At 49.3% G+C, this 25519-nt stretch overlaps 1 protein-coding gene across 29 annotated transcripts in view; it reads left to right on the plus strand.

Moving 5' to 3' along the window:
* The window catches only part of CACNA1C (calcium voltage-gated channel subunit alpha1 C), a 650562-nt gene that overhangs the window by 612970 nt on the left and 12073 nt on the right, over nt 1–25519 (plus strand). For 15 of the 29 annotated variants that reach the window (XM_073020371.1, XM_073020378.1, XM_073020380.1 and 12 more), the window contains 10 exons: nt 4593–4758; nt 5349–5476; nt 6457–6553; nt 8640–8742; nt 14106–14207; nt 16647–16774; nt 17286–17420; nt 19013–19365; nt 22130–22258; nt 25238–25344. In XM_073020371.1, the coding sequence (XP_072876472.1) occupies nt 4593–4758; nt 5349–5476; nt 6457–6553; nt 8640–8742; nt 14106–14207; nt 16647–16774; nt 17286–17420; nt 19013–19365; nt 22130–22258; nt 25238–25344 (1448 nt within the window). Of the gene's footprint in view, nt 1–4592; nt 4759–5348; nt 5477–6456; nt 6554–8639; nt 8743–14048; nt 14208–16646; nt 16775–17285; nt 17421–19012; nt 19366–21517; nt 21623–22129; nt 22259–25237; nt 25345–25519 lie in introns of all 29 variants that reach the window. The other 14 variants (XM_073020354.1, XM_073020353.1, XM_073020352.1 and 11 more) reach the window with 2 other exon arrangements.

The following is a 25519-nucleotide window of genomic DNA, read 5'->3' on the forward strand; positions in this document are numbered from 1 at the left end:
CAACACCAAAGAAAAAAGTTCAGAGCCTAAAATTTATTTATATTTATTTAAAAAGATGTATATTAAATAAGCCAAAAGATGGGGGAAAGAATAGTAAAATAATCCCAGAATATGAAGGAATACATTTTTAAAAGTAAAAGCATCAATTAATAAATTATGGATTTTATCAATAAACCCTAAAGCTGATCCTTTGAAAAGACCAATAAACAGACAAAGCATCAAATCCAATTAAAAAACACAACAACATCAGGAGTGCAAAAAGCAACGTCATTACAGGTGTGGAAGTGATTTTTAGAATGATAAGAGAATCTCATGCCTCTGTTTTGTGGCACCTCAAAGGTGATCAGCTGCTTCAAGATGAAGCAGAAGATCTCCTTCTCAGCCAGTGGCTGCCAGAAACTCACTGAAGTGGACAGTGGATGCAAACCATACCTTTTATGAGAAGCATGTGGCCTCAGAAGTCACCGGTGCCACTCTGGGTGAAGAATGGAAGGATTATGAGGGTCAGATCAATGGTACAAATGACCCGCGAGGTTTCCCTGTGAAGCAGTGTGTCCTGACCTGTGGTTGTATCCACCTGCTACTGCGTATGGGGCATTCTGTTACAGACCAAGGGGAACTGCAGAAGGAAAGCACAGATTGTTCAGGGTTGCATTGTGAGTGCCAATCTGACTTCTTAATTTGGTTTTTGTAAAAAAAGATAGGGGAGAGAGAAAGACTAGACTGACTGATACTACTGTGCCTTTTCACCTGAGGTCCAAAAGAGATGGCACAGTCTAATAACTTTTCATTCCGTGTAAAGATGATGTCCACCGGTGAGTAAGCCCCTAAACAAAGGATGTCAGGAACCTAGAACCAAAGCACCCAAGACTCGGCATCTTCTTACTCCACGTGTCCTGCAACACAAATGCTGACATATTGCTCTGAAGAAACAGGACACTAAAATAAAAATAAAAATAAGTAAGGCTGGGCGCGGTGGCTCACACCTGTAATCCCAGCACTTTGGGAGGCTGAGGCAGGTGGATCATGAGGTCAGGAGTTCGAGACCAGCCTGGCCAAGACGGTTAAACCTGTCTCTACTAAAAATACAAAAATTAGCCAGGCACAGTGGCAGGCATCTGTAATCCCAGCTACTCAGGAGGCTGAGGCAGGAGAATCGCTTGAACCTGGGAGGTGGAGGTTGCAGTGAGCTGAGATTGTGCCACTGCACTCCAGCCTCGGTGACAGAGCAAGACTCTGTCTCCAAATAAATAAATAAATATAAGGAAGAGGTTAAACAATATGCTGAACTTTTGGCCAAGAGAATGAAGGAGACCAAAGAAAAATGCCAGGAACAGATTTCCAAGACGTGGAGGCTATGTTCACTGAGAGCTTCTGAGTCTATCAAAAATAAGATTTTCACCAGGCATGGCAGCTCACACCTGTAATCCCAACAATTTGGGAGGCTGAGGTGGGAGGATCAATTAAGACCAGGAGTATGAGACCAGCCTGGGCAACATAGCAAAACCCCATCTGTAAGAATAAAAATAAAAATATTAGCCAGGTGTGGTGCCATGCACCTGTAGTCCCAGCTACTTGAGAATCTGTGACGGGAGGATCACTTGGGCCCAGGAGTTTGAGGTTACAGTGAGCTAAGATGGCTCCACTGCACTGTAGCCTGGGTGACGAAGTGATATCCCATCTCTAAACACATACACACACACACACACAAGATTTTTCTAAGAGTAGCAGACGAATAATATCAGACTTCAAAAAAGAAGACAGAGAGAACATCATGAACAAATTTGTGCCAATCCATTTGAAAACCTAAATGCAGCAGATGCTTTTATGTAGAAAATAAGAATTATAAAATTACCTTAAGAATTTAAAAAACAACAACTACAACAGAAATTGAAAAGGTAGTCAAAAATTTAGCCTTTGAAAAGGCCCAAGATTCAATATTTTTATTTGTGAGGTCTACCAGACTATCAAGGAGCGCGTCATTCCAATGTTATATAAACTTTCCAGGAACAGAAAGTTGTGGAAACCTCTTCACTCATCCCATAAGACTAACACAAAGCTAATGCCAATGAGAAAAAGAGAAAAAAGCAAGCAGTTATAAATATGAAAGTATGTACACATAACTGCCATTGTTTGCAGACGACAGGCTAATTTATGTAGAAAATCTATGCAAATTAACTAAAAACCTTTTATGACAATAGAATTAATAAAGTGGAAGATTAAAAGATTAACAAAGAAAAATAATTGTTTTCCTGTGCTGGCAATAACTAATTAGTAAATGTAATAGACAAGATTTTATGCTGTCACTTTTTCAATATTATTATTTTGTAACTCTTAACCAATAAAATAAGACAAGAAAAATAAAGGATAAGAATTGGAGAAACAAAATTAAATGCCAAAAAAGTTGATTGCCTGTGTGTATATACAAGAAAAATTACAGAAAATTGCTAAAACTAATAGGAGAGTTTAGCAAATATTCCATAATATGAAATCAATTGTATTCCCTCTATATCAGCAGCAAATGGATATAGCTTTTAAAATATAATGTTGAAACTATACCATTTTAAATGTACAACAAAATAAAAGGAAGGATATGCCACATTTCTGGCCAGGAGACTTAATATCATAAAGATGTCAGGATTCCCCAAGTTAATCGATATCCCAATGCAATTCTAATAAGACTCCCAACAGGATTACTCATAGAGCCTGGAACTGACTCTACTGTGCCTATGGAATAGAAAAGGAAACTGAATAGCCAAGACAAATGTTGAAGAACAACAGGTTGGAAGGATTCCTGCACTGTGAGAGGGCAGGACTTACCGTAAGGCCACTTACTATGAAGACAACACAGTACTTCTGTACCAAGATAAACAAATAAACCTAAGGAATGGAATGGAAAGGCTAGAACACAACCTACACACCTATGGAAATACAACTTATGGCAGAAGAAATATTTCAATTAAGTAGGTAAAGATGTACTATTCAATAAATAGTATTAGTAAAATGACTTATCTATACAGAAAAAAATAAAAGCATATTTCTACCTCATATCAAACATGCAAATAAATTTCAGGTTAGTAAGTTATTGTGAAAAACAAAACTTTAGAACCTTTAGAAGAACATAGAAAAGAATGTCTTTATGACCTAAAACAGAGAATGATTTTTTAAACAAGATGCAAAAAGCACAAAACATAGAGGAAAAACTATAAATTTGACCTCATTGAAATACAAAACTTAGATTTACCAAAATACATCGTAAAAAATGCCAGAGATAAGCCACAAATTGGAAGAAGCTATTTCTGATGCATATAACTAACAAAGGATTAAGAGTAGACATGAAACCACCATGAGACACCACCTTACTCCTGCAAGAATGGCTGTAATTTAAAAAATAAAAAATAATAGATGTTGGTATGGATGTGGTGAAAAGGGAACACTTTTACACTGCTGGTGGGAATGTAAACTAATACAACCACTGTGGAAAACAGTATGGAGATTCCTTAAAGAAGTAAAAGTAGAACTACCATTCCCTCCAGCAATCCCACTACTGGGTATCTACCCAAAGGAGAAGTCATTATATGAAAGAGACATATGCACACACATGTTTATAGCAGCACCATTTGCAAAATGATGTAATAGACTTTGAGGACTCAGGGAAGGGTGGGAGGATGGTCAGGGATAAAAGGCTACTGCTTGGGTGATGGGTGTACCAAAATCTCAGAAATCACCACTAAAGAACTTTTCCTTGTAAGCAAAAACCACGTGTTCCCCAAAGACTATTGAAAATTTTTTAAAATAATAAAGAATAGAATATCTTAAGCACCCTACAAATGAGCAAGAAGCATCCTGAATCAAACAAGCAAAAACATGCACATGTAATTTAATGGAAGATAAAATCTAAATTTTCAACCCACTAATCATTTTATAACCAAATTAAAACAGCAATGACATATTATCTCACACGAATTATACGAGCATCGTTTAAAACAATTCACTAATGAACAGATGAGTTTGTAGTGTCATTTCTCCTACACTGGTAATAGGAGGTCTAAGTTGGACAAACCCTTGGAGTTCAAGGAATATCTAGTAAAAATGAAGACACGTGTACTTTAACTGGCAATTCCACTTCTAAGTGGATACCCAAGATATAAATCTGCATGTTTATTGCAGTGTTTTTTGTACTAGTAAAAGAAAAAAGTGAAAAGCCTAAATGTTCCTTAACAGGACGGTGGATTTTTTTATGGTAAGTTCATAGAGCATACTCCTATACAGCAGTTAAGGTGAATGAACTGGAACTAAAATACATCCAAAAGGCTAAGTCTCAAAAACATCATGTGGATTGCAAAAACAGCAAGTTTTCGGAAAAGGTGCAGTTTGTTACTGTGTATATAAAATTTAAAATCTTCAAAATAATGCCATGTGTTTGCATATTTAGCGAACATATCAGAGCATTCGGGGAATGATGAACATCAAGTTCGTTTTAGTGATTCCCTCTGGGGAAGGAGGAAAGGGACAAGTGGGGAGGGATGCAGAGGGCCCTCCTTGGCGTCTGTAGGATGGGCTGCATGGATGTGGCTCTCCCTCCCCCGTAGGTGTGCCACCGGGGAGGCCTGGCAGGACATCATGCTGGCCTGCATGCCAGGCAAGAAGTGTGCCCCGGAGTCCGAGCCCGGCAACAGCACGGAGGGTGAATCACCCTGTGGCAGCAGCTTTGCCGTCTTCTACTTCATCAGCTTCTACATGCTCTGTGCCTTCCTGGTAAGCCAAGGGGGAACTCAACAGCCAGCAGCCATGAGTGCCCAGTTCCAGGGCAGCCTGAACCCTCCATCTCTGCAGCTCACGGTCAGGGCAACCCCATCAGAGGAGCTGGTTTGGGAAGGCTAAGTTGGCAGGAGTGTCCAGCCACATGGAGAGAAAGGCAAAAAGCCCCGGGCCAGAGTGAGCTCCACCAGCATATTGCTTGTCCATTCTTGGCTCTTGTCATGCTGGCATTGTCCCAGAGGACACAGGGGACATGTGGAGGCCTAGAAAGAACTATACTTTTTTGGCATCTTTCTGAGGAGTGAGGAAAAGGGGATAAAGTCCCCTCTTTCCTGTGCCGCCTTGCCCAGCAGCTCAGTAGGAGGGAAGCTGTCCAGCTTGTGATGTGGGTTCATCACACACAACTCTCAGGGAAGCTGTGTCAAGTTTACATCCAAGAGACCCAGGTTCTACGGCTGGTAGGATGGATTACCGGTCTTTAGAAATGTTGGCTTCTGCCATCCGTGGGCCCCGGCTGGCATGGGGGTTCCAGAGGCAGGTGTGTAGGAAGATCTTCTCCCAGCACCTCATTGTACTGTTCCCCGCAGATCATCAACCTCTTTGTAGCTGTCATCATGGACAACTTTGACTACCTGACAAGGGACTGGTCCATCCTTGGTCCCCACCACCTGGATGAGTTTAAAAGAATCTGGGCAGAGTATGACCCTGAAGCCAAGTAAGTTCCCAGAGGGAAGGCCTGATTCCCTGAGCTGAGAGAGGGTATCGCTGACCATACCTGCAGGAGGGGCTCACGGTTGGCCAGCACTGGGTGGATCAATTAGAAACACCAAACTGCATCAAACCCCAGGGTTTGCCAGCAGGAGGAGGCCTGGCACCTTCAATTAAGTCAAGAATATATCTACTAGGTTGGGTGTGGTGGCTCATGTCTGGAATCCCAGCACTTTGGGAGGCTGAAGTGGGTGAATCACTTGAGGCCAGGAGTTCAAGACCAGCCTGGCCAACATGGTAAACCCCCATCTCTACTAAAAATACAAAAATTAGCCGGACATGGTGGCACATGCCTATAATCCCAGCTACTCGGGAGGCCAAGGCACGAGAATTGCCTGAATCCGGGAGGCGGAGGTTGCAGTGAGCTGAGATTGCACTACTGCACTCTAACCTGGGCAACAAAGCAAGACTCCATCTGAAAAAAAAAAAAAAAGAAAAGAAAGAAAAGAATATATCTACTACCTTCAGTTGAATGGAAGGATAGGAAATTCTAGTATCAGGAATAACTAGTTAAGTGTTCAAGTTAGGATACACAGGGCCGGGGAAAATGTTGACTCCATTCCTGCTTCTGGTCTAAAGATCAATCACATTTGGCTGACCCTCAGTAAATACCTTTTGGTCAGAAGGTTAGTTCATTCAGTCAGCAAGTATGTATTGAGAATTCCGTTGCACTGCTAAAATCCCTTCCACTTTGAACATAGCATGGGCAGAAAAGTATTCATTAAAACCTAAACACGTGTATATGTATATTGGTTTGGGGCTGTGCCATGCAATTCTGCAGCTCTGCACTGAGTGTGACTAATAGTGACTACACAGTGCCATGTTGCCCATGTGAGTGGGCCCCACCCCTCAGGTGCATGCATCCTGGGCTGCTGGCAGAGACCATGGCTCTCTGATGTCCTGTCCCTCCCCTCCTTCCTCTTCTAGGGGTCGTATCAAACACCTGGATGTGGTGACCCTCCTCCGGCGGATTCAGCCCCCACTAGGTTTTGGGAAGCTGTGCCCTCACCGCGTGGCTTGCAAAGTAAGAGATAACTGGGTTCATGGGAGGAAGAGGGAAAATAGGGGAAGCGAAGTGCCCATTTCTTGTGATCCTTTAAGGGAATGAACATACTAGTTTATGTGCCTAAAGATTACATTTTAAGGATCCTTCCAGCTCTAAATTCTCAGACTCTATAAGGGAATAACGGAGTGAATGCCTCCTGTCCCAGCGAGCCAGGGGCCCAGTCCTGGATAAAGGACTTTTTCAGCCCGTCCCACTGCACCATCCGGGCATCCTGGGGTGGGAGACTCCCCAGCCTAGGCTAGAGGGGTTAGGCATTCTTTTCGTGGAGTTGGAGGGCAATTAGAAAGCCCAGGCATTGACTTCAGGGTTCTGCGAGTCCTAAAATTGTACATAAAATCACTAAAATACAAAGTGTACCAGGGGAGGATCTCTCACTTTCCTCAGATTCCTTAGTGAGACCATGACCCCAAAAAAAGAAAGTGTCATTTCCATTTCTCCCCTCCTCTCTTCTGTGGCCATTCTGCACTCCTTGTTGGGGCAGTAATGAGCTGACAGAGAGGTGAGCGAAGGGAGACCAGAGGGCTGGAGAGAGGAGGAAACTCAGATGGCAGGAGGATGCGGCTCTGTGAGAATCCACTCATGGAAAACGCAGATTGAGGGAACACCGAACCTTCTACTTGTGCTCTGTTTACTGAGTTTCTTCTCATTTGTGCCTCTACTCAAAAAAAAAAAAAAAAAAAAACCAGATTTTAAGAGATTTCTAAGGGCATAGAAAATATCAGAAAAAAAGGAGTATAAAATAAATGCAAGGTACAAACACCATGCAAGGTGAGGGTGGGCAGGGGTGCAGCCTGGAGGGGGCTAAGGTGCATCCATTGTGGCCTCCGGATGGGCCTGGGCAGGCTGAGGCCTGGGTGTGAAACTTTCCAGTGGCCACGATACAGTTCACACCATCCATGAGACTCACCAAGATCTGGTCACTCAGGAAAAGTGTAACCCTTCTAGACACTGAGATTAGCAGGAGGTCACCGTGTGAGCTGACAAATAGCCCTCTTGAGCATGCCCTCGGCATGGATGCCGTGGTGAGCTTCACACCGCGCTTGCTCATTGTGACCCAGTGCATGCTGAAGGCCCCACACCAGAGCTCAGTGCCAGGGAAGCCTGTTCTGGGAGCGTGCTAGAAAGAAGAGGGCAAGACAGCACTATCCAGTGTCAGCAGGCTTCTGCTCCAGCTTGATGCAGAAGCGTATTTGGCAATACACAGAGAGGACATGTAGCATCTCCTGCAGGCAAAGCTCCTGTGATCCCTTCTCTTCTCCGGGCTGTGGGTGAATGCTGCCTGGCAGGTGGGCTCCCAGCATGTGCTGGCGTACAGCCGGTCTCTGCTGCCACTGGAGAGCGCACCTGCACGCCTGAGCAGACTTTCGAGCAGGGCGCAAGGTTGGGTGGCCTTCACATCGTTCTGTGGAAGTGAAGGTCTAATGAGGATAAATGTCATACCTCTCCCACTCTGTGAGGAGGGTCACAAGTAGTTGTGGCAAAGGCAGGATTCTCCCTGGAATGCTTCAGGGATCATTCACTCGCTGTCCACTCCAACAACACCCACACAAGCTGCGTGTCTCCCCCAGCATCCTCTGTGTTAGGCCATCCTTGTGCTGCTATAAAGAAATACCCGAGACTGAGTGATGTATAAGAAAACAGGTTTAATTGGCCCACAGTTCAGCAGGCTGTACAGGAAGCTTGGCACTAGCATTCTGCTTCTGGGGAAGCCTCAGAAAGCTTCCAATCATGGTGGAAGGCAAAGGGGAGGCAGGTGCATCACATGGAGAGACAGGGAGCAAGAGAGAAGGGGGAGGGACCGCACACTTACACAGATCTCATGAGAACCCACTCACCAAGGGGATGGCACCAAACCGTTTATGAGAAATCCACCCCGTGATGCAATCACCTTCCACCAGGCCCCACCTCCAATTCTGGGGATCACAGTTCAACATGAGATTTGGGCGGGGACACAGAGCCAAACCATATCACTCTGCCACGGTGTTCTGTGGTCCCCTAAGCACCACCTGCCAGCATCACTGGCTTTGCTCCCCTTCCCCTGCAGCGCCTGGTCTCCATGAATATGCCTCTGAACAGCGACGGGACGGTCATGTTCAATGCCACCCTGTTTGCCCTGGTCAGGACAGCCCTGAGGATCAAAACAGAAGGTAAGGGCGCCTATGGGCACTGGGAGAGACACTCAGAAGGTCTAGCAGACAATCAGAGAGGAGCTCGGCAGCCTGCACAGTGCTGGAGGGACCTTCCTGCCCCAGACAGCATCCGAGCGGGGATACAGGGGTGACCCGTGCTCCAGCACATCGCAGGGCCCCAGCCTGCTCATGACTTCTTTGCTTCCTGAATGGTCTCCCTGCCTCTAGCTCAGGGGTATCCAATCTTTTGGCTTCTCTGGGCCACATTGGAAGAAGAACTGTCTTGGGCCACACATAAAATACACTAACGATAGCTGATGAACTAAAAAAAAAAAAAAAAAATCACAAAATACTCATTGTTTTAAGAAAGTTTACGAATATGTGTTGGGCCACATTCAAAGCCGTCCTGGGCCGCATGTGGCCCGTGGGCTGCAGGTTGGACCAGCCTGCTCCGGCTTATTCATTTTGAACTCTCGCTTTCCATGAAACTCTGGGACTCATTCTGGTGGTATCTTAAAGTCAGAGGGTATAGCTCACAAAACAGAAGGAGACAGGTGTTAGCTGAAGCAGGACCAACCCCTGTCTAAAAGGACTTAACACTGGCCACAGGTGGGTGTCTCAAATGCTCAACTCATTAAATTAATAGGACTGTGCTGGGAAGACATGTGTGGGAAAAGGGACATAGTGACAAGTGGTGGCCGTGGTGGAGGTCATTGCACACATTGTGTGGGCTGAGCCTGGCTCAAGGCTCTCAGCCAGCGGACAGGTGAGGATTCAGACCTCACCGGTGCCACCTAGTCAGACCGGGCTCAGGGCTGTGTCCACCTGGAGGGGTCCTTCTAAGTGTCCTTAGCACCCTAAGGGCTAGCAGCAGCCGGAGTGAGATAATCTGCTCCCTTTATGATGGATAAGAGTTTGTGAACCACTGTGGAAAAGGCTGTATTAAATACACCTAAGAAGATGCCATTTCTCTCCAAGGGTGTCCAGCCTTGGAGTGTCTAGCGTTTCCTAGAGCGTGGTCAAAAGACCACCTGCTGCAGAATCAGCTTTGGACACCTGTTTAAGCTACAGAGTCCCAGGCACCCACACAGATCTGATAACGCCAAATCCCCGAGCATGGGGCCCAGAAATCTGCATTTTGAACCAGCTACAGAGATGATTCAAACCCACTGGTGTAGTAATTACAGAAAACACAGATGAGACAGGCAGTATGTTTCCTTCCCCTTCCTACACTTTCAGCTTAAAACTCAGGCTGTCCGTCAGTGTGTTCCTCTGGGGCAACAGAAGGAGCCCTTGGCAGGGAGATGGGAGACTCGAATCTAAATCCCTGCTCTCTCACTAATGACATGAGTATGAGCCATTTACTCTGTCTCTACTTCCGTTGCTTCGTTGGTAGACTAGAGAAAGGTGATGACATCTGGGAATTTAATTCATTGAATAACCCAGACATGGATCTTCTCTCAGTTAGATCCTTCAGAAAAAATAACAGAAACATTTGAAATGAAGTGAAACAAGAACCAGTCCACCAAGACAGAAATCAAAATAATTAGCTGATTTTTAAAAAATAAAAATAGGAGCCGGGCACGGTGGCTCACGCCTGTAATCCCAGCACTTTGGGAAGCCAAGGCAGGTGGATCACTTGAGGTCAGGAGTTCAAGAGCAGCCCGGCCAACATGGTAAAACCCCATCTCTACTAAAAATACCAAAATTAGCCAGGCATGGTGGTGACAGGCACCTGTAATCCCAGCTACTCAGGAGGCTGAGGCAGGAGAATCGCTTGAACTTGGGAGGCAGAGGTTGCAGTGAGCTGAGATCACACCACTGCACTCCAGCCTGGGCGACAGTGAGACTCCATCTGAAAAACTAAAATAAAATAAAAAATAAAAATAGGACAAGTTCCGCTACTAAACTGAAAAAAAAAAGCAAAGGCTAAAAAAATATACCATCAGTAGCCAATGCAATCACTCAATCTGAAATGGGTGTAAATAGGCCTATTTCTGACTACCAGAAAACAAAAACACACTTTTTTTTTTTTAATGGATCTTACTCTGTCACCTGGAGTGGCGCAATCTCAGCCTCCTGCAACTGCCAACTCCCTGGTTCAAGCCATTCTCCTGCCTCAGCCTCCTGAGTAGCTGGGACTATAGGCGTGTGTCACCACACCCAGCTAATTTTTGTATTTTTAATAGAGACAGGATTTCACCATGTTGACCAGGATGGTCTCAATCTCCTGACCTCGTGATCTGCCTGACTGGGCCCCCCAGAGTGCTGGGATTACAGGCATGAGCCACCGCGCCTGGCCAAAACACACATTTAATTCTTCCTTGTATAACAAGGAAGAAAACTGGGAAGAACATGTGTTCGTATGTTAACATTGATTATCACGAGTAGAAAGATCAGCAGTGACATCTACCTTACTCCTTTAGTTTTTTTACTTTCCAAATTTTCTGCAAGGAGTGTTACTGCCCTACGTTCTGAGGGAAGAAGAGGCGATACAAATGACTGCCAGGAGGAATATGCTGTAATACTTAAAGCTTAATATAAATTGAGGATGTAAGATTTTGTTCCATGGAGGAACAAAAGGCAGGCAGGTATGGAAGCAAGGATTTGGCAAGGTCGAAGGTTCACTGTCAAAGCAAACCACATGCCAACTAAGGAAGACCAGTAGCTAGTAACAATGCGAAAGACTGATCCATCAAATGCAGAGACCCAATTCTGAGGAAATAGGAGTTCCAGAGAAAAGGGGAGAAGCCAGCCATGTGGGAACTACAATCATGTCAAGAATTAAAGACTATCTTTTAAACACAAAGACATTTCAGAACAGCTACCAAAGGGCCCGTAATGCCCCCACCGAAGGGTGAGCCTTCATCACACACGGGCCCTCCACAATCTTGTTAAAATCTTAAGAAAGGAAGACAAAGTCACGTCTTAGAAACAACTAGAAAGAAATGGGAGAAGGCACCTACATTTGTGAAGATAAGGCTGGCATCAGTCCTCACCCTTCAGACATCTCAGCCTGGAAGGAATTGGGGAGAAATTAACACCTACCTCAGAGAATCAGAGCTCTCATCCCACGTCCAGCACCAAGCCAAACAGGCTTTTCTCTTGGAACATAGAAGGAAGATATTGAAAAATACTCAGATGACATGAAACAATTGTCGGTGAACTTCCACAATTACATAGACCGTCATGAGAATAAATTAAGGCTGATAAAAAAAAAGGAAAGGTCCTTTTGGAAACTATGTTAATTTCTTAGGTCTGCTGTAACAAATGATCACAAACTGGGCAGCTGGAAACAAGAGAAAGTTCTCTCAGTTTAGGAGGCCAGAGGTCTAAAACTAAGGTGTCAGGAGGATTGGTTCTTTCAGGAGGCTGTGGGGAGAATCTGTTCCACCCTTTCTCCCAGCTTCTGAGGGCTGTGGACGATGCCTGGTGTGCACTAGCTCACGGCAGCATCGTGCCATCTGTGCCTCCATCTTCACATAGCCTCCAGGGTCTTCGTTCCTCTCCTCTTCTTATAAGGACACCAGCCACATTGGACTTAGGGCCCACCCTCATCCAGAATGGCCTCATCTTAACTAATTACATTGGTGAAAATCCTATTTCGAATGAAGGCCACATTCTGAGGTTCTAAGCAGACATGAATTTTGGGAGGACACCATTCAGCCCAGTCCCGAAGCCAAGTATATTTGAATACCGTGTGTGTTAGGATCTTGTCCTGCGTGTGTCAGAAACCTCCAGCTACCTCTCCCGTGAAGGGGATTGATTACCGGGAGTCGTCCCCTGCCTTCAGGTCCTGTTTGGATCTGGCATTCAGGGAGCTTGGGATTCCGTCAGTCCCTCTCCTGCCACCTCTGCATGCTCTGCCCTGTGGCCCCAGAGGTGGATTTGAACCCAGGCAGTCTGACACGAGAGCCCTCCACAACGATACTGAACCGCCAGTCCTATGCAAGAGCAGTAAACATCCCATGTTGGTTTCCTATTCTGCAAAGCAAATCACTACAAGCTTTTCAGCTTAAAAAGATACCCTGTTGGCCAGGCACGGTGGCACACGCCTGTAATCCTAGCACTTTGGGAGGCTGAGGCGGGCAGATCACAAGGTCGGGAGTTTGAGAACAGCCTGATCAACATGGAGAAACCCTGTCTCTACTAAAAATACAAAATTAGCTGGGCATGGTGGCGCATGCCTGTAATCCCAGCTACTCGGGAGGCTGAGGCAGGAGAATTGCTTGAACCCAGGAGGCGGAGGTTACAGTGAGCTGAGATCGTGCCATTGCGCTCCAGCCTGGGCAACAAGAGCAAAATTCTGTCTTCAAAAAAAAAAAAAAAGATACCCCGTTATTAGCTCATGGTTTTGCAGGTCAGAAGTCCAGCAGTGGTGAAGCTGGGCTCTCATAAGGCACATCCAGGATATTGATCAGGCCATGGTCTCTTCTGGAGGCTCTGGGGGAGATCACGTTGTTGATGCGATTCATCCGTTGCAATTGTGGGTCTGAGGTCCCCACTTTCCTGCTGGTTGACAGCTGGGGACCCCCTCAGCTCCTAGAAGCAGCCTCTCTAGGTTCAGCCCACATGAGTGTTTGTTTTCTTCCAGGCCAGCTGGAGAGGACTCTGCTTTTAAAGGGCTCGTGACTAGGTCAGGTCCGCCTAACCTCCCTGTCTTAGGTCATGGGTGCCGTGTGCCATATAACCTAATCTCAGGAGTAAAATCTCTGATGGTTAGGGGCCCAGGGGTTTGGCAGCGTGTATACCCTGGTGAGGAGCATCTTAGAATCCTGTCCCCCACATCTGCCCTTACAGCTGTAAGGAGGCTCGGCTTTCCTTTTTCACCACTGTAAGGCTGGGGCCCCAGAGGCTGCACAGGGCAGGCATCTAAGCAGGGGAACTCAGGACAGAGCCCTCATTGACAGATGTACCCTCCTATCATCCATGTTCCCTGTGGCTGCCCAACGAGTTCCATGAGAAATGCCACCCATGGGGACCCCCTACTGCCCGTGGTGGGGTCATACATGTTCCAGCTGGTGAGCGCATGGCCGCCATTGTTCCTGCCCGGGCCCTGGGCTCAGTCCACAAGGAAGAGCACTGAGTGCCGGCAGAGGGGCCCCCTGGCTGGCCTGAGCCACAGGCAGGGGGAAGGGGAGAGGAATGGCATTGGACAGAGCACGAGAGGGAAGGGGGAAGGAAGGAAGGTGGAGAGAGGAAGGGGAAGAGGAAGGAGGTAGAAAACGGGAAGACTGGGGAAAAGTGAAGCCAGTGAGAAAGAAACTGATGTGTCAGGTTGCGTGGGGCAGACGCCACCATCTGTGGCTTCCTACCTTACGCAGAGGGACCCAGCCCATCAGAGGCCCACCAAGGGGCTGAGGATCCTTTCCGCCCTGCAGGGAACCTCGAACAGGCCAATGAGGAGCTGCGGGCCATCATCAAGAAGATCTGGAAGCGGACCAGCATGAAGCTGCTGGACCAGGTGGTGCCTCCTGCAGGCGGTGAGTGCTCCCTGGGCCCCGCACCTCGGCCACAACCTGGCCGTGCCTTCCTCGGCCTGCCTCTCCTCCAGCAGTGGCACCCTTAGAATGTGGAAGCATCCCCTGAGACTTGCTTCTTGAGTCCCCTAGGCTTGCTGGAGTTCTGCCTTCAGACCCTTCCTGCGGGACTCAGAGGCCCCATTGGTTAGAAGGGACACAGGTGCAATGCCCTGCACAAACTCAGAAACAGAATGTCAGGCTGGAAATCTGGTGCAACCTGCTTTTTACATAGGGTAACAGGCGAGTCCCTGATGCTTAGGGGTTTGGCAGAACTTCTAAGCAAACTCTACAAAGTGTAGGTTTCCCATAAGCCTGATTACTGTAGGATTGCTCTAAGGCCCTGAAAGGAGAATCCCCTGAGATTCCTCCCCTCTTGGATGAAATTCTTTTTGTTCTTCCAAGAGCAGTGTTTCTTGACCCTGTCAAGCCCCAAATCCCTTTTTATAGCAAAGAGTTTATACTGCCTTTACTATGACCCCGAATGAAAATTATAGATAATATATCTTTCCTATACATATAATTTCCAAAATATTAATATAATGCCTTCACTGTAACATAAAATCTATTAAAAGCAGATGTTTCCAATATGCAAATACTCAGGCATAACTATACCAGAGGGTACATTTAACTGATGAGATCTTCTCATGTACACACTTACAACACAGGAAGTAAGACAATTGGGTTCACAGGAAGTAAGACAATACTGAATACTGTCAACACTTTGTCATTTTGAAATAAGGGGTAAATCAGTGTATTAAATAACTGTGTGTAAATAGCCCCCCACACATAAACACACACAGATGTACTTACACGTATGCAGAATGACCATGACATGACACTTACAGTGAGTGACCCAGACACCGCAAAGAGCATTGCCATCAGGAATCCAGTTTTCCAAAACGCGAACCTCTCTCAGCCAAGTTTAAACACTCCAAGGTATAGTTTTCGTCAATTTACACAGCAGTTATATTCCCGGAAATTTTTAGGTATGTTAAAACCATGCAAAACAATATCCTATGTTCATTTGCAAAATGGAACTACGTTCTGAGCTCAGAGAATCCTACGCAGAATCATGGATGTGTGGTATAAACTCGAAAGCCCTGCAGGGTGCAAAGCTGCGATTGCAGAACATGTCTGCACTTCCAGGGACAGGTCTGGAGCTGCCGGATGCCAGTGGCACCCCCACAGTACCCTGACAACTAAAAACCATCCCACACATTTACTGTGCCCTCCTTAAGAGGCGACACCACTTGTGTTAAGAACCACTTGCCAGAGCGAAAGCCAGACTTGGGCTACGTGAAAATCTCACCAGTGCCATATGATATTTTACATACATCATTTTATTGAATCCTGACAACATTTCTGTGAAGTTTGCTCAGGGAACTAAAGTTCTTTGAAGCTAAGTTGCTGACCCAAGGTTACCTGGAGAGTCCAGAGCACATTCAGGATTCAAACCCAGGCCCCAGGGGACCTAGGACTCCAGGCTTGTCCCACCGTGCAGTTCTTCCTTCCCGACTATGCGGGAGAGGGGACCCTGGGTTTTTCCCTCCCACGTGGAAAGGGGGTGCTTGCCAGAGAAGGGAGGGGTCATCACTGCTATGGATTTGGCTGTTTTGGAGGGACAGGTAGGAGGAGAACCCTCACCAGCCCCTAGGTCTGTCTCTTGGGCCCGTTGCATCTCTTCACAGTGAACCAGGAGGTGGAGCCAAGGGGCTCCTTACCAGGCAGGAACTGTTTCCTGTAGGAACTTATGGCTTCTCCACCATCAGGTTCACTCCCAGGACAGGGACTGATGCTGTCACACGTAATCTTGGGTATCCAGCCTAGCAGGGGTGCAGCCAAGCCACGCTGCACAAAAACCTAGTCTGGTTTGAAAGAAAAATCCAAACTTCCATGGGAAGAAAGTCCTCCTTCCAGCAGCCCCTCCCTCCAAGTTGAGCTGAACTGATTTGGACTTGGAAGAGGGGCCAATTGATGAGGGACATTTGAAGCTCTGGAATCAAATAAGAGTCAGCAAATATCAGTAAAGTTTAAAAAAAAAAGCAGGAAATAATTTTGATGATAGGCTACTTTTTCCTTAAAAAAAAAAAAAAACAGGGGCTAAGAATATGTTTGATGATTTACATAACTAATTTGCACTAAGAATCTCCGAGAAAATACTCGAGAAACTAGATTATCTACAGGAGGTGGTGACTAGGCAGATAAGGGCTGTGGCAGGAGAGACTTTTCACCATAAGCCTTTTTATGTATTTTTTTTTTCTCTTTTTAAGCCTTGTGAATGTACTATCTCTCCAAAACAATTAAACCTAAAAAGTTTTAGAAAGTTTTGGATGCTGAAAAAAAAAAATGAAGTTCAACTGAATTCCCTCTTACCCCCTCTCCCCTCTCCATACGTCTCAGATGATGAGGTCACCGTTGGCAAGTTCTACGCCACATTCCTGATCCAGGAGTACTTCCGGAAGTTCAAGAAGCGCAAAGAGCAGGGCCTTGTGGGCAAACCCTCCCAGAGGAACGCGCTGTCTCTGCAGGTGAGGGCCTGGGGGCGGGTCCACACTCCAGGAAGGTCCTGGTCACTGCCTCTGACCTCCAGTCAGGGTGCCAGTCCCTTCCCAGCAGGCTGGAGGCCAGGTCCCTGCAGAGGGAACTTTTCAGAAAGCTCCAGACCTTTCCAAAGATGGCTGTGAGAAGGGGGTGATGTGCCCTTCCCCACCTGCCACCCACCGACTGTCCTCCATGGGCCTGCCTGCTGTCATAGCCCCCAGATCTCTCAAACACTTCACTGAGGCTCCCATGACAGCCCCTGACCCCTGGTGCCCCCTCCTAATGAGACTTCATGCCTCCTGGATGGGCGAGTGGATTCTTCCATCAGAGGGCAGCCCAGCCCCCAGTTCACACACAGACAAACCTTCCGGAGAGTCGACTGGCTGGGTGGAGGATGCCAGGGCCCTGGAGGGACAGGCCTTGACCCGAGGCTATGGCTGGCTGGCGAGCTTGGAGGAAAGGGAGCACGGTCCTCACCATCCTCCCCTTGGGTTCCAGGCTGGCTTGCGCACGCTGCACGACATCGGGCCTGAGATCCGACGGGCCATCTCTGGAGATCTCACCGCTGAGGAGGAGCTGGACAAGGCCATGAAGGAGGCTGTGTCCACTGCTTCTGAAGATGACATCTTCAGGGTGGGTGGTGCCATGGCGCACTCTCGGCCTCTATAAAGTTCAGTTTGGAGCAAGAGGGTGGGCTGGGGTTTTGCGGGGAACGTCCAGGGGAAAGAGCTGCACCAGAGGAGAGGGCCAATTCCAGGCTCTTCTTGATTAGCTGTCTCCTCTCCCCTTTGCCTTTTCCAAGCCTGACTCCATACCATGGCAGGGCTCCCTGGAAATAGTGGCTCCCAGTGTCACTGGCTCTCAGCGAAGTGGGAAGGAGCTGCCTCCCTAAGTGAAATGTTTCCTAGGAGAAACTTCTACATTAGAAGTTACAAAGTGGTCACCCCGGGGCACATCTAATCTGCAGGCTTGTTTTGTTTGTTAATATTTGAAAATCTGGCACATTCAGGTCAAAATCAAGATTTCTGGCATTCCTTGGAAAAGTCAGGAGACCTGGCAATTTTGAGCTTGCATTCCCACAGAGCAGCAGAGGGCTGGAGCCTGATGGCGGTTGCCCTTTGAGATGGAGCATAGCGTCTGTTCTCCAGATCTCGAAGACCCCTCCAGTCCTCCCCTTTCCCTCTCCTTTCCTGGAGACTGAAGCTGCCCAGCAGTTGCGATAGTGAAAATTTAAAAGGCTGTTCTGGAATGAGGAGCATTTATCACTCACTTGTGTTGCCTGCCTCACCCCGCTGGTGTTTGGTTACAAATCCTTCTATAGCAAGGGAGAAGCTACCAGCCATAATTGTGCAGGGCCCTGCTCACACCTCTCTCTCCCTGCCCCGGGCCCAGTTCCCAGGCTGTGGAACACACAGGGGGCAAGCTGAGCCCATCCTGCCCTTGCTCCGTCTCTTCCTCATCCTTATTCTCATCACTGGGAGCCATTCATCACTGAGTGGCCTCAGAGACATGGCATGGTGGTGACACAACCCAACAAGACCCCAGAAACCAAAGGCTCAGTCACCAAGGCCCAGGGATGTTCTGATGTCAAGGGTTGGGCCAACCTTGCAAATAGCTACTTGCCCACTTCCCCAGGACAAGGAAAAGAATACTGGGGAAAAACATTGGCTTCAGGTTTTAAATCTCTCCGAGTCCCCGAGGGGAAAAAAAAGACCATCATGCAGGAAATTCTTCATATTCAAAACCGTTTGGCCAACACAGCTTTTAGCTCTGTGACCACATTGGATTTCCATTTTTTAAATCTGGTTAGAATCTTCTGGTTGCTCTCCCAGCCCCCGCCCTCACGATGTGCTGGCTGCTCTTAGGGACCACCATCCTGGACGTGCCCTGGAAACTCACCCCAGCCCAGGGGCTTCACTGGAAACCTCCAGGGCAGCTTGTACCAGCGACAGCCCCTTGCTCAATCCCATCCCCACTGGTGGGTGGGTTCTCCCAGCAGCCACAGAGGGGATCCTGGAGCCTTGAGTCCCTCCTTCTCTGGAGCTACTAGGCATGAAGAAGGTCCTCAGGTGCTCCTGGCTCCCAGCAGGGCTGGGCCTCCCCGAAAGAAGGCAACCTGCCCTCCCAGGCCCTGTACTTCCCTGACCTGGCTGTGGACTCTGTTCTCTGGGAGGAGTGGGTGCTGAGGGGCTTCTCCTTCACCCGCCCCTCCTTCTTGCCTACAGAGGGCCGGTGGCCTGTTCGGCAACCACGTCAGCTACTACCAAAGCGACGGCCGGAGCGCCTTCCCCCAGACCTTCACCACTCAGCGCCCACTGCACATCAACAAGGCGGGCAGCAGCCAGGGCGACACTGAGTCGCCATCCCACGAGAAGCTGGTGGACTCCACCTTCACCCCCAGCAGCTACTCGTCCACCGGCTCCAACGCCAACATCAACAATGCCAACAACACCGCCCTGGGTCGCCTCCCTCGCCCCGCCGGCTACCCCAGCACGGTCAGCACTGTGGAGGGCCATGGGCCCCCCTTGTCCCCTGCCATCCGGGTGCAGGAGGTGGCGTGGAAGCTCAGCTCCAACAGGTAAGTAGGAGACTGGCCACCCCAGGCGGCATACAGGGCCCACGTGTTGCAACCCTCAGGAGACAGTGGAGGAGACGGAGGCCTCGGCCGGCCACTTGCCCCTCAAGCTTCCAGGAGGTCCCTGCCCCAGACGCCAGCAAGAGCAGGAGGCACTGTGCTGTCTCCCAAGTCCTGCCCTCGATCAGACATGGCAGGCTCAGGGCAAGTCAGCAGTGTCCTGCGGCGCCGCTTCTCCCTCTCCTCTCCCGTGCTCCGAGTGGCCCAATGTGATCCTCAGATGTGTGCGTTCTGGCCGCACAACAGAAACCATCCTGTCTGCTCTTTACCAAGTCTCTGCCCAAACCTGGCCTTTCTCCCAGCTGAGATGGGAATGGCATTTCCATTGCTTCCCTGGAGCCCCTTAGCCAGCCTCCCGGGGAGGGCACCCCGCTGTGGGAGGCGCCGTCTGTAGCACTGGCCCATTCTGCCCAGCACAGGATCATTCCTGGAGGTCTTGACTGCACCTCTCACCCTGACTCACTCTTTTCTCCTCGTCCTCTGATCCCCTGGCCTCTAGGATGCACTGCTATGACATGCTGGATGGTGGGACTTCCCTCCCACCCTGGGCCCCCAGGGCGTTCCTCCCTGTCTGCATGAGCAGCTCCGGGGTTCCCCGGTGGGACTGAGAGAGGACACACCCTGCATGGTGCCTGGCCACGCTTAACAGTGCTGCTCTTCCAGAGTGGGACAGTGGCTCCCAGCAGGCGGCACAGCCCCCCAGCATGCCAGGTTCTTGACAGGCCTGCCCTCCAGCTCAGAAAATAATAGAGAAGTGGGAGCTTCTCTCTAAACCCCTGGACAAGTGTCCATCCCAGGAGCAGGCACACCTGCCGCTGGCCTGCCCATCCCTCCAGAGGGCCCATTTTCAAGTGGCTGCGTGCAAGCCCATGGGACCCAGGAACTTAATTGTGTCAGACGACAGGCCAGTTTAAAGGACCATCTCCCTGTCTGCTTTCCTTTCTGCAAGGTTGGCTGGTTTTGCCCCCCAGAAGCAGCACTGGGGGTGTCCTTCAACTCATGAGGCCTGCACTGCTGCCTTCTGTGCACAGGGCAGTGTGCTTGGCACTGGATTTTAGGTGCTGGCCTGAAGGGCTGGCTTTGCATAGGAGAGGATCTAATCTAGGCATCTAGTCTTGGGGGCCTGCACCTGTCGTGGGGGCCTCATCCTTCTCTGCAACCTCATCCCCCTTCCACAGCCTTTGAGGACTCAAGTCCTGGGTCCCCACACCCCCTTCTCCCCTCTGGCCTCCTAAAGCCTCTGCTTAAAGAGGGCTCCATGTCCATCTTTAGCATCTCAGGGTGAATTAAATCCCCCCCTCTAAGGGCATTTTCATGGAAGTTTTGTTCTCTGTGACATAAGGGGAGAGGGATGTTTAGGCGAGCTGGGGGAGGAGACCCCAGGGGATTTCCTTGTCCCACAGATACATCTCTCCACATAGCAAAACACATGCAAAGCATCTGGCACAGTGCCCAGCACACAGTCAGTGCTCATGAAATGTCGGTTCCCTCTGCCCACTGCAGTGGGTACAAACACCACACAGGGCATCAAGCCTCAGCTTGGTTAAGAAGAGGAGCATAGCCCACGTCCCAGCTCCCTCGTCCCTGTGTCACAGCTCAAGGCTAAGGGCAGCTCAGGCCCTAGCATTGCTTGTGCTGAGGATGGGCCAGCACGTCCTGTGCCCGGTGGCCCCCAGAAGTGCTGTTGCCTGCCTGCTGCTGCCCTGCATCTCCAGCCCCTCCCCCCGTGCCTCACCAAAGCCCACTCCACCTCCCTCCCCTCCCAGTCCTCCTGGAGCTCCCGCCTCTCATCTTTCCTTCCACTGCGGGGCGGGTGGTGGTCTGCAGTCCTCCTCTTCCTTGAGAGAGAATTGCTTCCACCCTGCCTGAGATGTTCAGAGCCAGGGCACTGATCTAGCACTCGGCTCTGAGACGATGGACCAGGATCTTTCCCTGATGCCCTCAGGGGGGTCTGAGGATAAAGTGGGCCCAGGATGCAAGGTCTATAGAAAGCAAGACAGAGGGAGGCACTGAGCTGAGCTCAGACAGGAAGAGAGGCTTTGGTCCAGAGCTAAAGAAGACATGACCCAGTGAGCAGAAGACCCTGTCCCAGCAGGGAAAGCCACGCCCTGGTGTGTGAGGATCTGGAGCTCAGGAGGGATTCAGGCTTAGCAGGGACTCAGGCTCACTGCCCTCTGCTCAGGAGAGCAAACCCCTCTAGGTAAGGCTTCCTCTCTGAGTCTTTACCCCAGGGTGCCAGTGTCAGAATCAAGGGCACCATCAAAATAGGATGCCAGGGACTTCTCAGCTATGCCAAATGCCAAAGACGCAGGTGTCATAGCTGGGGGTGAGTGGGAGGCAGCCTCTAAGTCAGGCAGGGCATATGTCATTCCAATTTCATAGAAAGGGAAACTGAGGCATGAGGTGGACCAAGTGACTTGGACCAGAGGGTAAGTGAATTGGGGTCAGGACTCAGATCTCCCTGGATCCACAGCAGACATCCTTCTCCCAAAACGGGACCCTCACTCTAATCTTAACACTTCCACAGATCCATCAGCAATCACCGGAGAACAAAGCACCAGCAACTGTATGCCCGTTCACCTGTGTGTGCTTGTGTTTGTGCACGTGTGCGTGCATGCATGTGTGTGCGTGTGTGCTGCTTTACTTGCTGAAGGAAGGGGAGGTGGTTAGCAGTTCCTGATGTTTTTCTTCATCTTGGATATTGTAGGTGCCACTCCGGGGAGAGCCAGACAGCCATGGTGGGTCCGGAGGAGACGTCTCAGGATGAGTCCTATGAAGTGAAGATGAACCATGACGCGGAGGCCTGCAGTGAGCCCAGCCTGCTCTCCACAGACATGTGAGCTCTGCTGCCCTCTGCCGAGGCTGACCCAAGTGTGGGAACAAATCTGGGGAGGCAGGGGAAGGTGCCTGAGATCCCTTCTCTGGGGCTGATTGCAGGAGGAGAGGAGATCATGGAAAAAACATCTGCACCTTATCTCTCATCTCCTCAGTGAAATGGGAGCCCCCATCACACACACACACACACACACACACACACACACACACACACACACACACACACGATGCCCTTTTTAGCTTGGTCTTTCCTCGCCAGGAAAATGTCTGAACATTGTTTTATAAACATTTTAGGCAGTATGACACAGTCATAAATACATTTTCTGGTGAGACTCAGTGCACACATACATCTATTGACAATCACACAAGTGTTTCAAGACACGGCTTATAATAAAGCTGCCCAGAAGAGGGCACTGGTGGCAAAGCCAGGCCTGAGATTTCTTCTCCTTGCTGGAATTCTTGGAGGATTTTAGCTGCAGATCTAGATTCTTTAGAAGGTTATGACATTCATTTGGTCACTAATGACTAGCCCTTAAAAGCAGGCGCAGCACAGCACAATAGAAACTATCAGAATGCGCCAAATGTCACAAAGGTAAGCACGTGCTGTGAAACACTGGCTTAATGGCCCACAGATGTGTATCTGGGGGTCGCCTTGTGAAATGTCTTAGGACTGTGGGTGACATCCACAGAAGTTTGAGACACATTGTTTCAGAAGCTTTTCTGGCTTTTTTCACCCTCAAAGCCCCATACTTTATTTGTGACTCACAACAGGCCTCTGAGGCAGGCAGGGCATATGTCGTTTCAATTTTGTAGAAAGAGAAACTGAGGCATGGGGTTTTCCCCAGGGGGAAATGCCTGGGTCCCATGGGCTTGCACGCAGACACTTGAAAATGGGCCCTCTGGAGGGATGGGCAGGCCAGCGGCAGGTGTGCCTGCTCCTGGGATGGACACTTGTCCAGGGGTTTAGAGAAACTCCCACTTCTCTATTATTTTCTGAGCTGGAGGGCAGGCATGTCAAGAACCTGGCATGCTGGGGGGCTGTGCCGCCTGCTGGGAGCCACTGTCCCACTCTGGAAGAGCAGCACTGTTAAGCGTGGCCAGGCACCATGCAGGGTGTGTCCTCAGCCCCACCGGGGAATCCCAGAGCTGCTCATGCAGACAGGGAGGAGCTTCACGGGGGCCCAGGGCGGGAACGAAGCACTCACTGACCCGTCCCAACATGTCAGTCCGTTCAGTTCCTGAGAGGACTTTAGAGTGAGGAAGGAGTAGCCTTGCAGGCTTTTGAAGACAGGAAAGGTGTGGCTGGAGGTGGTGGGAGGGGGCACCAGGCTCCCCACTGTGGGGGTGTGGGGAGAGCGGCAGCCAGGCCAGCACAGCATGCAGCTTCCTGGGGTCCGGTGCTTTCTGCTCAGGAACTGGATGGGAGAGTAGCAGAAGCGCCTCCTTTTCCCCAGCATAGAAAGAGGAATCCAGTGAGTAAGGAAAAGCATGGAAAGAGTCCCAACCAGCGACTCCTGACAAATTCCTGAGCCACCCTGTGCCTTCGTGTCCCCATCAGCAAAGTGGGGGGGGTGGGGGTGACCGGCCTTCTCCTTTTCTGACTCAGCAAAACACAGACAATGTAAGACCAGGAGAAACACCTGAAGTCCGTTAGGAGATAATATTCTGTAAGTTGATTTTTAGAGAATACAAACGCACGCCTGACTGCCTACCCTAGAAATCAGGAAGAGCATGTATTTTAACCTTTTTTGGTTATTCTAGAGTGCTTGGTGCACCAGGCACTCTGCTAGGTCCTTAAGAATCCGGTCTTCATCCTCAAGGAAATTCCACAAACTAGGAATCTAAGAGGGTCTCAGGAGAGGAAGATAACATGGAGAGTTGCTCACTACCCCCAGAGTGGTACAACCCCCAGGGGTACAGGCGTTCAGCGAAAGTTGAGGGCAGGGTGACCTTAACTGGTACCATGCACAAGGTGAAACGGAAGCTGGGTCTGCAAGAGTGGGGGTGATTTGCGTAAGAACAAAATATAATAGGGAGGCCTTACCTAGCTGGGAATAAGAGCAAGGCTAGAAGGCATAAATACTGCAGTCTACACTCAACCAGCATTCCTGCACGTCTATAAATTATCCAAGTCTCTGTGCTTTGCCACGAGCAGGCATGGAGTGACCCTCAGAGGTGTGGGGTGGCACCAGGGACCAGCGAGTCAGTGGTCTCATCTGGGAATGAGGTTGGAATGCAACGGTGCTTCTTGGACTCCAGGCTGACCCAGCAGGGATTGTGAATCAAGATTTCAATAAAAATAGAACAGACTAAAGTGGACTAGGACTCACCAGGGTGCAATGTGTGCACCGAGGGTAACCAAAGGCTATGAGGTTTCATTCCATCAGCATGATGGGAAGGTGTCGAATCTACTTCTCATTGAGTCTCCATCAAAGGCCTGGAAGCCATAGACTAGATGCCCCCTGAGGACCCTCACAGCCCTGCTCTTCACCTGCTGAGTGACTGTAGAGTGGTTGTAGGCAGCTGCTTATGTGCTCTTGCTGAAGAGGGGGTGGCAGGGCAGGGAGAAATCGGGGGGTAGGGATAAGTTTGGGCTAAAGTTAAGAGTCACTGGGGAAAACAGCATCAGCTCTTGCAAACACGGGAGCCAAGGACATTCCCCAAAAGAACTTCATGGGCCTAGGATTCTTTCTGCTTTCTCAACACCTTTGACCCCAGAGTGCCTTCACTGCCCCAAGTCAGAACTGCAGGCTCATGAGACAGGCTGTGGGTGAGGAGCTGGCAACTCCCACTGAGCAGGCCTGGAAGACGCCAGGGGCAGGCCAGAACTTCTTGGGGTGGCAATTCCCCAAACCTGTCTGTAAGCACAAAGCGGGCGTCCCTTCACTAAGGATCAAAGTGCTTTCCGGGGGTGCAGCTGTCCCTGTGGGTGGCCACTTCTCAGCCTCCAGGAACAAGCCCCAAGAGCTCTCTGTTCCAGGCTGTCCTACCAGGATGACGAAAATCGGCAACTGACGCTCCCAGAGGAGGACAAGAGGGACATCCGGCAATCCCCAAAGAGGGGTTTCCTCCGCTCTGCCTCACTAGGTAAATGCACCCCTCGCTCTCCAGATGTGGCCGGTGGTAACTCCCAAGAGAACGCCGGTCAGGTACTCAGGGATGACTGAGAAACCATTGTGGCCTGCCTCAAACCAGCCCCACACAGTGGGGGGATTTCCAAAGCAAGGAGACAACAATCCAAAGGCAGGGTGTGCTGGGATGA

The sequence above is a fragment of the Chlorocebus sabaeus genome, chromosome 11 (assembly GCF_047675955.1).
Source record: "Chlorocebus sabaeus isolate Y175 chromosome 11, mChlSab1.0.hap1, whole genome shotgun sequence".
In the NCBI taxonomy this organism is placed as follows: Eukaryota; Metazoa; Chordata; class Mammalia; order Primates; family Cercopithecidae; genus Chlorocebus; species Chlorocebus sabaeus.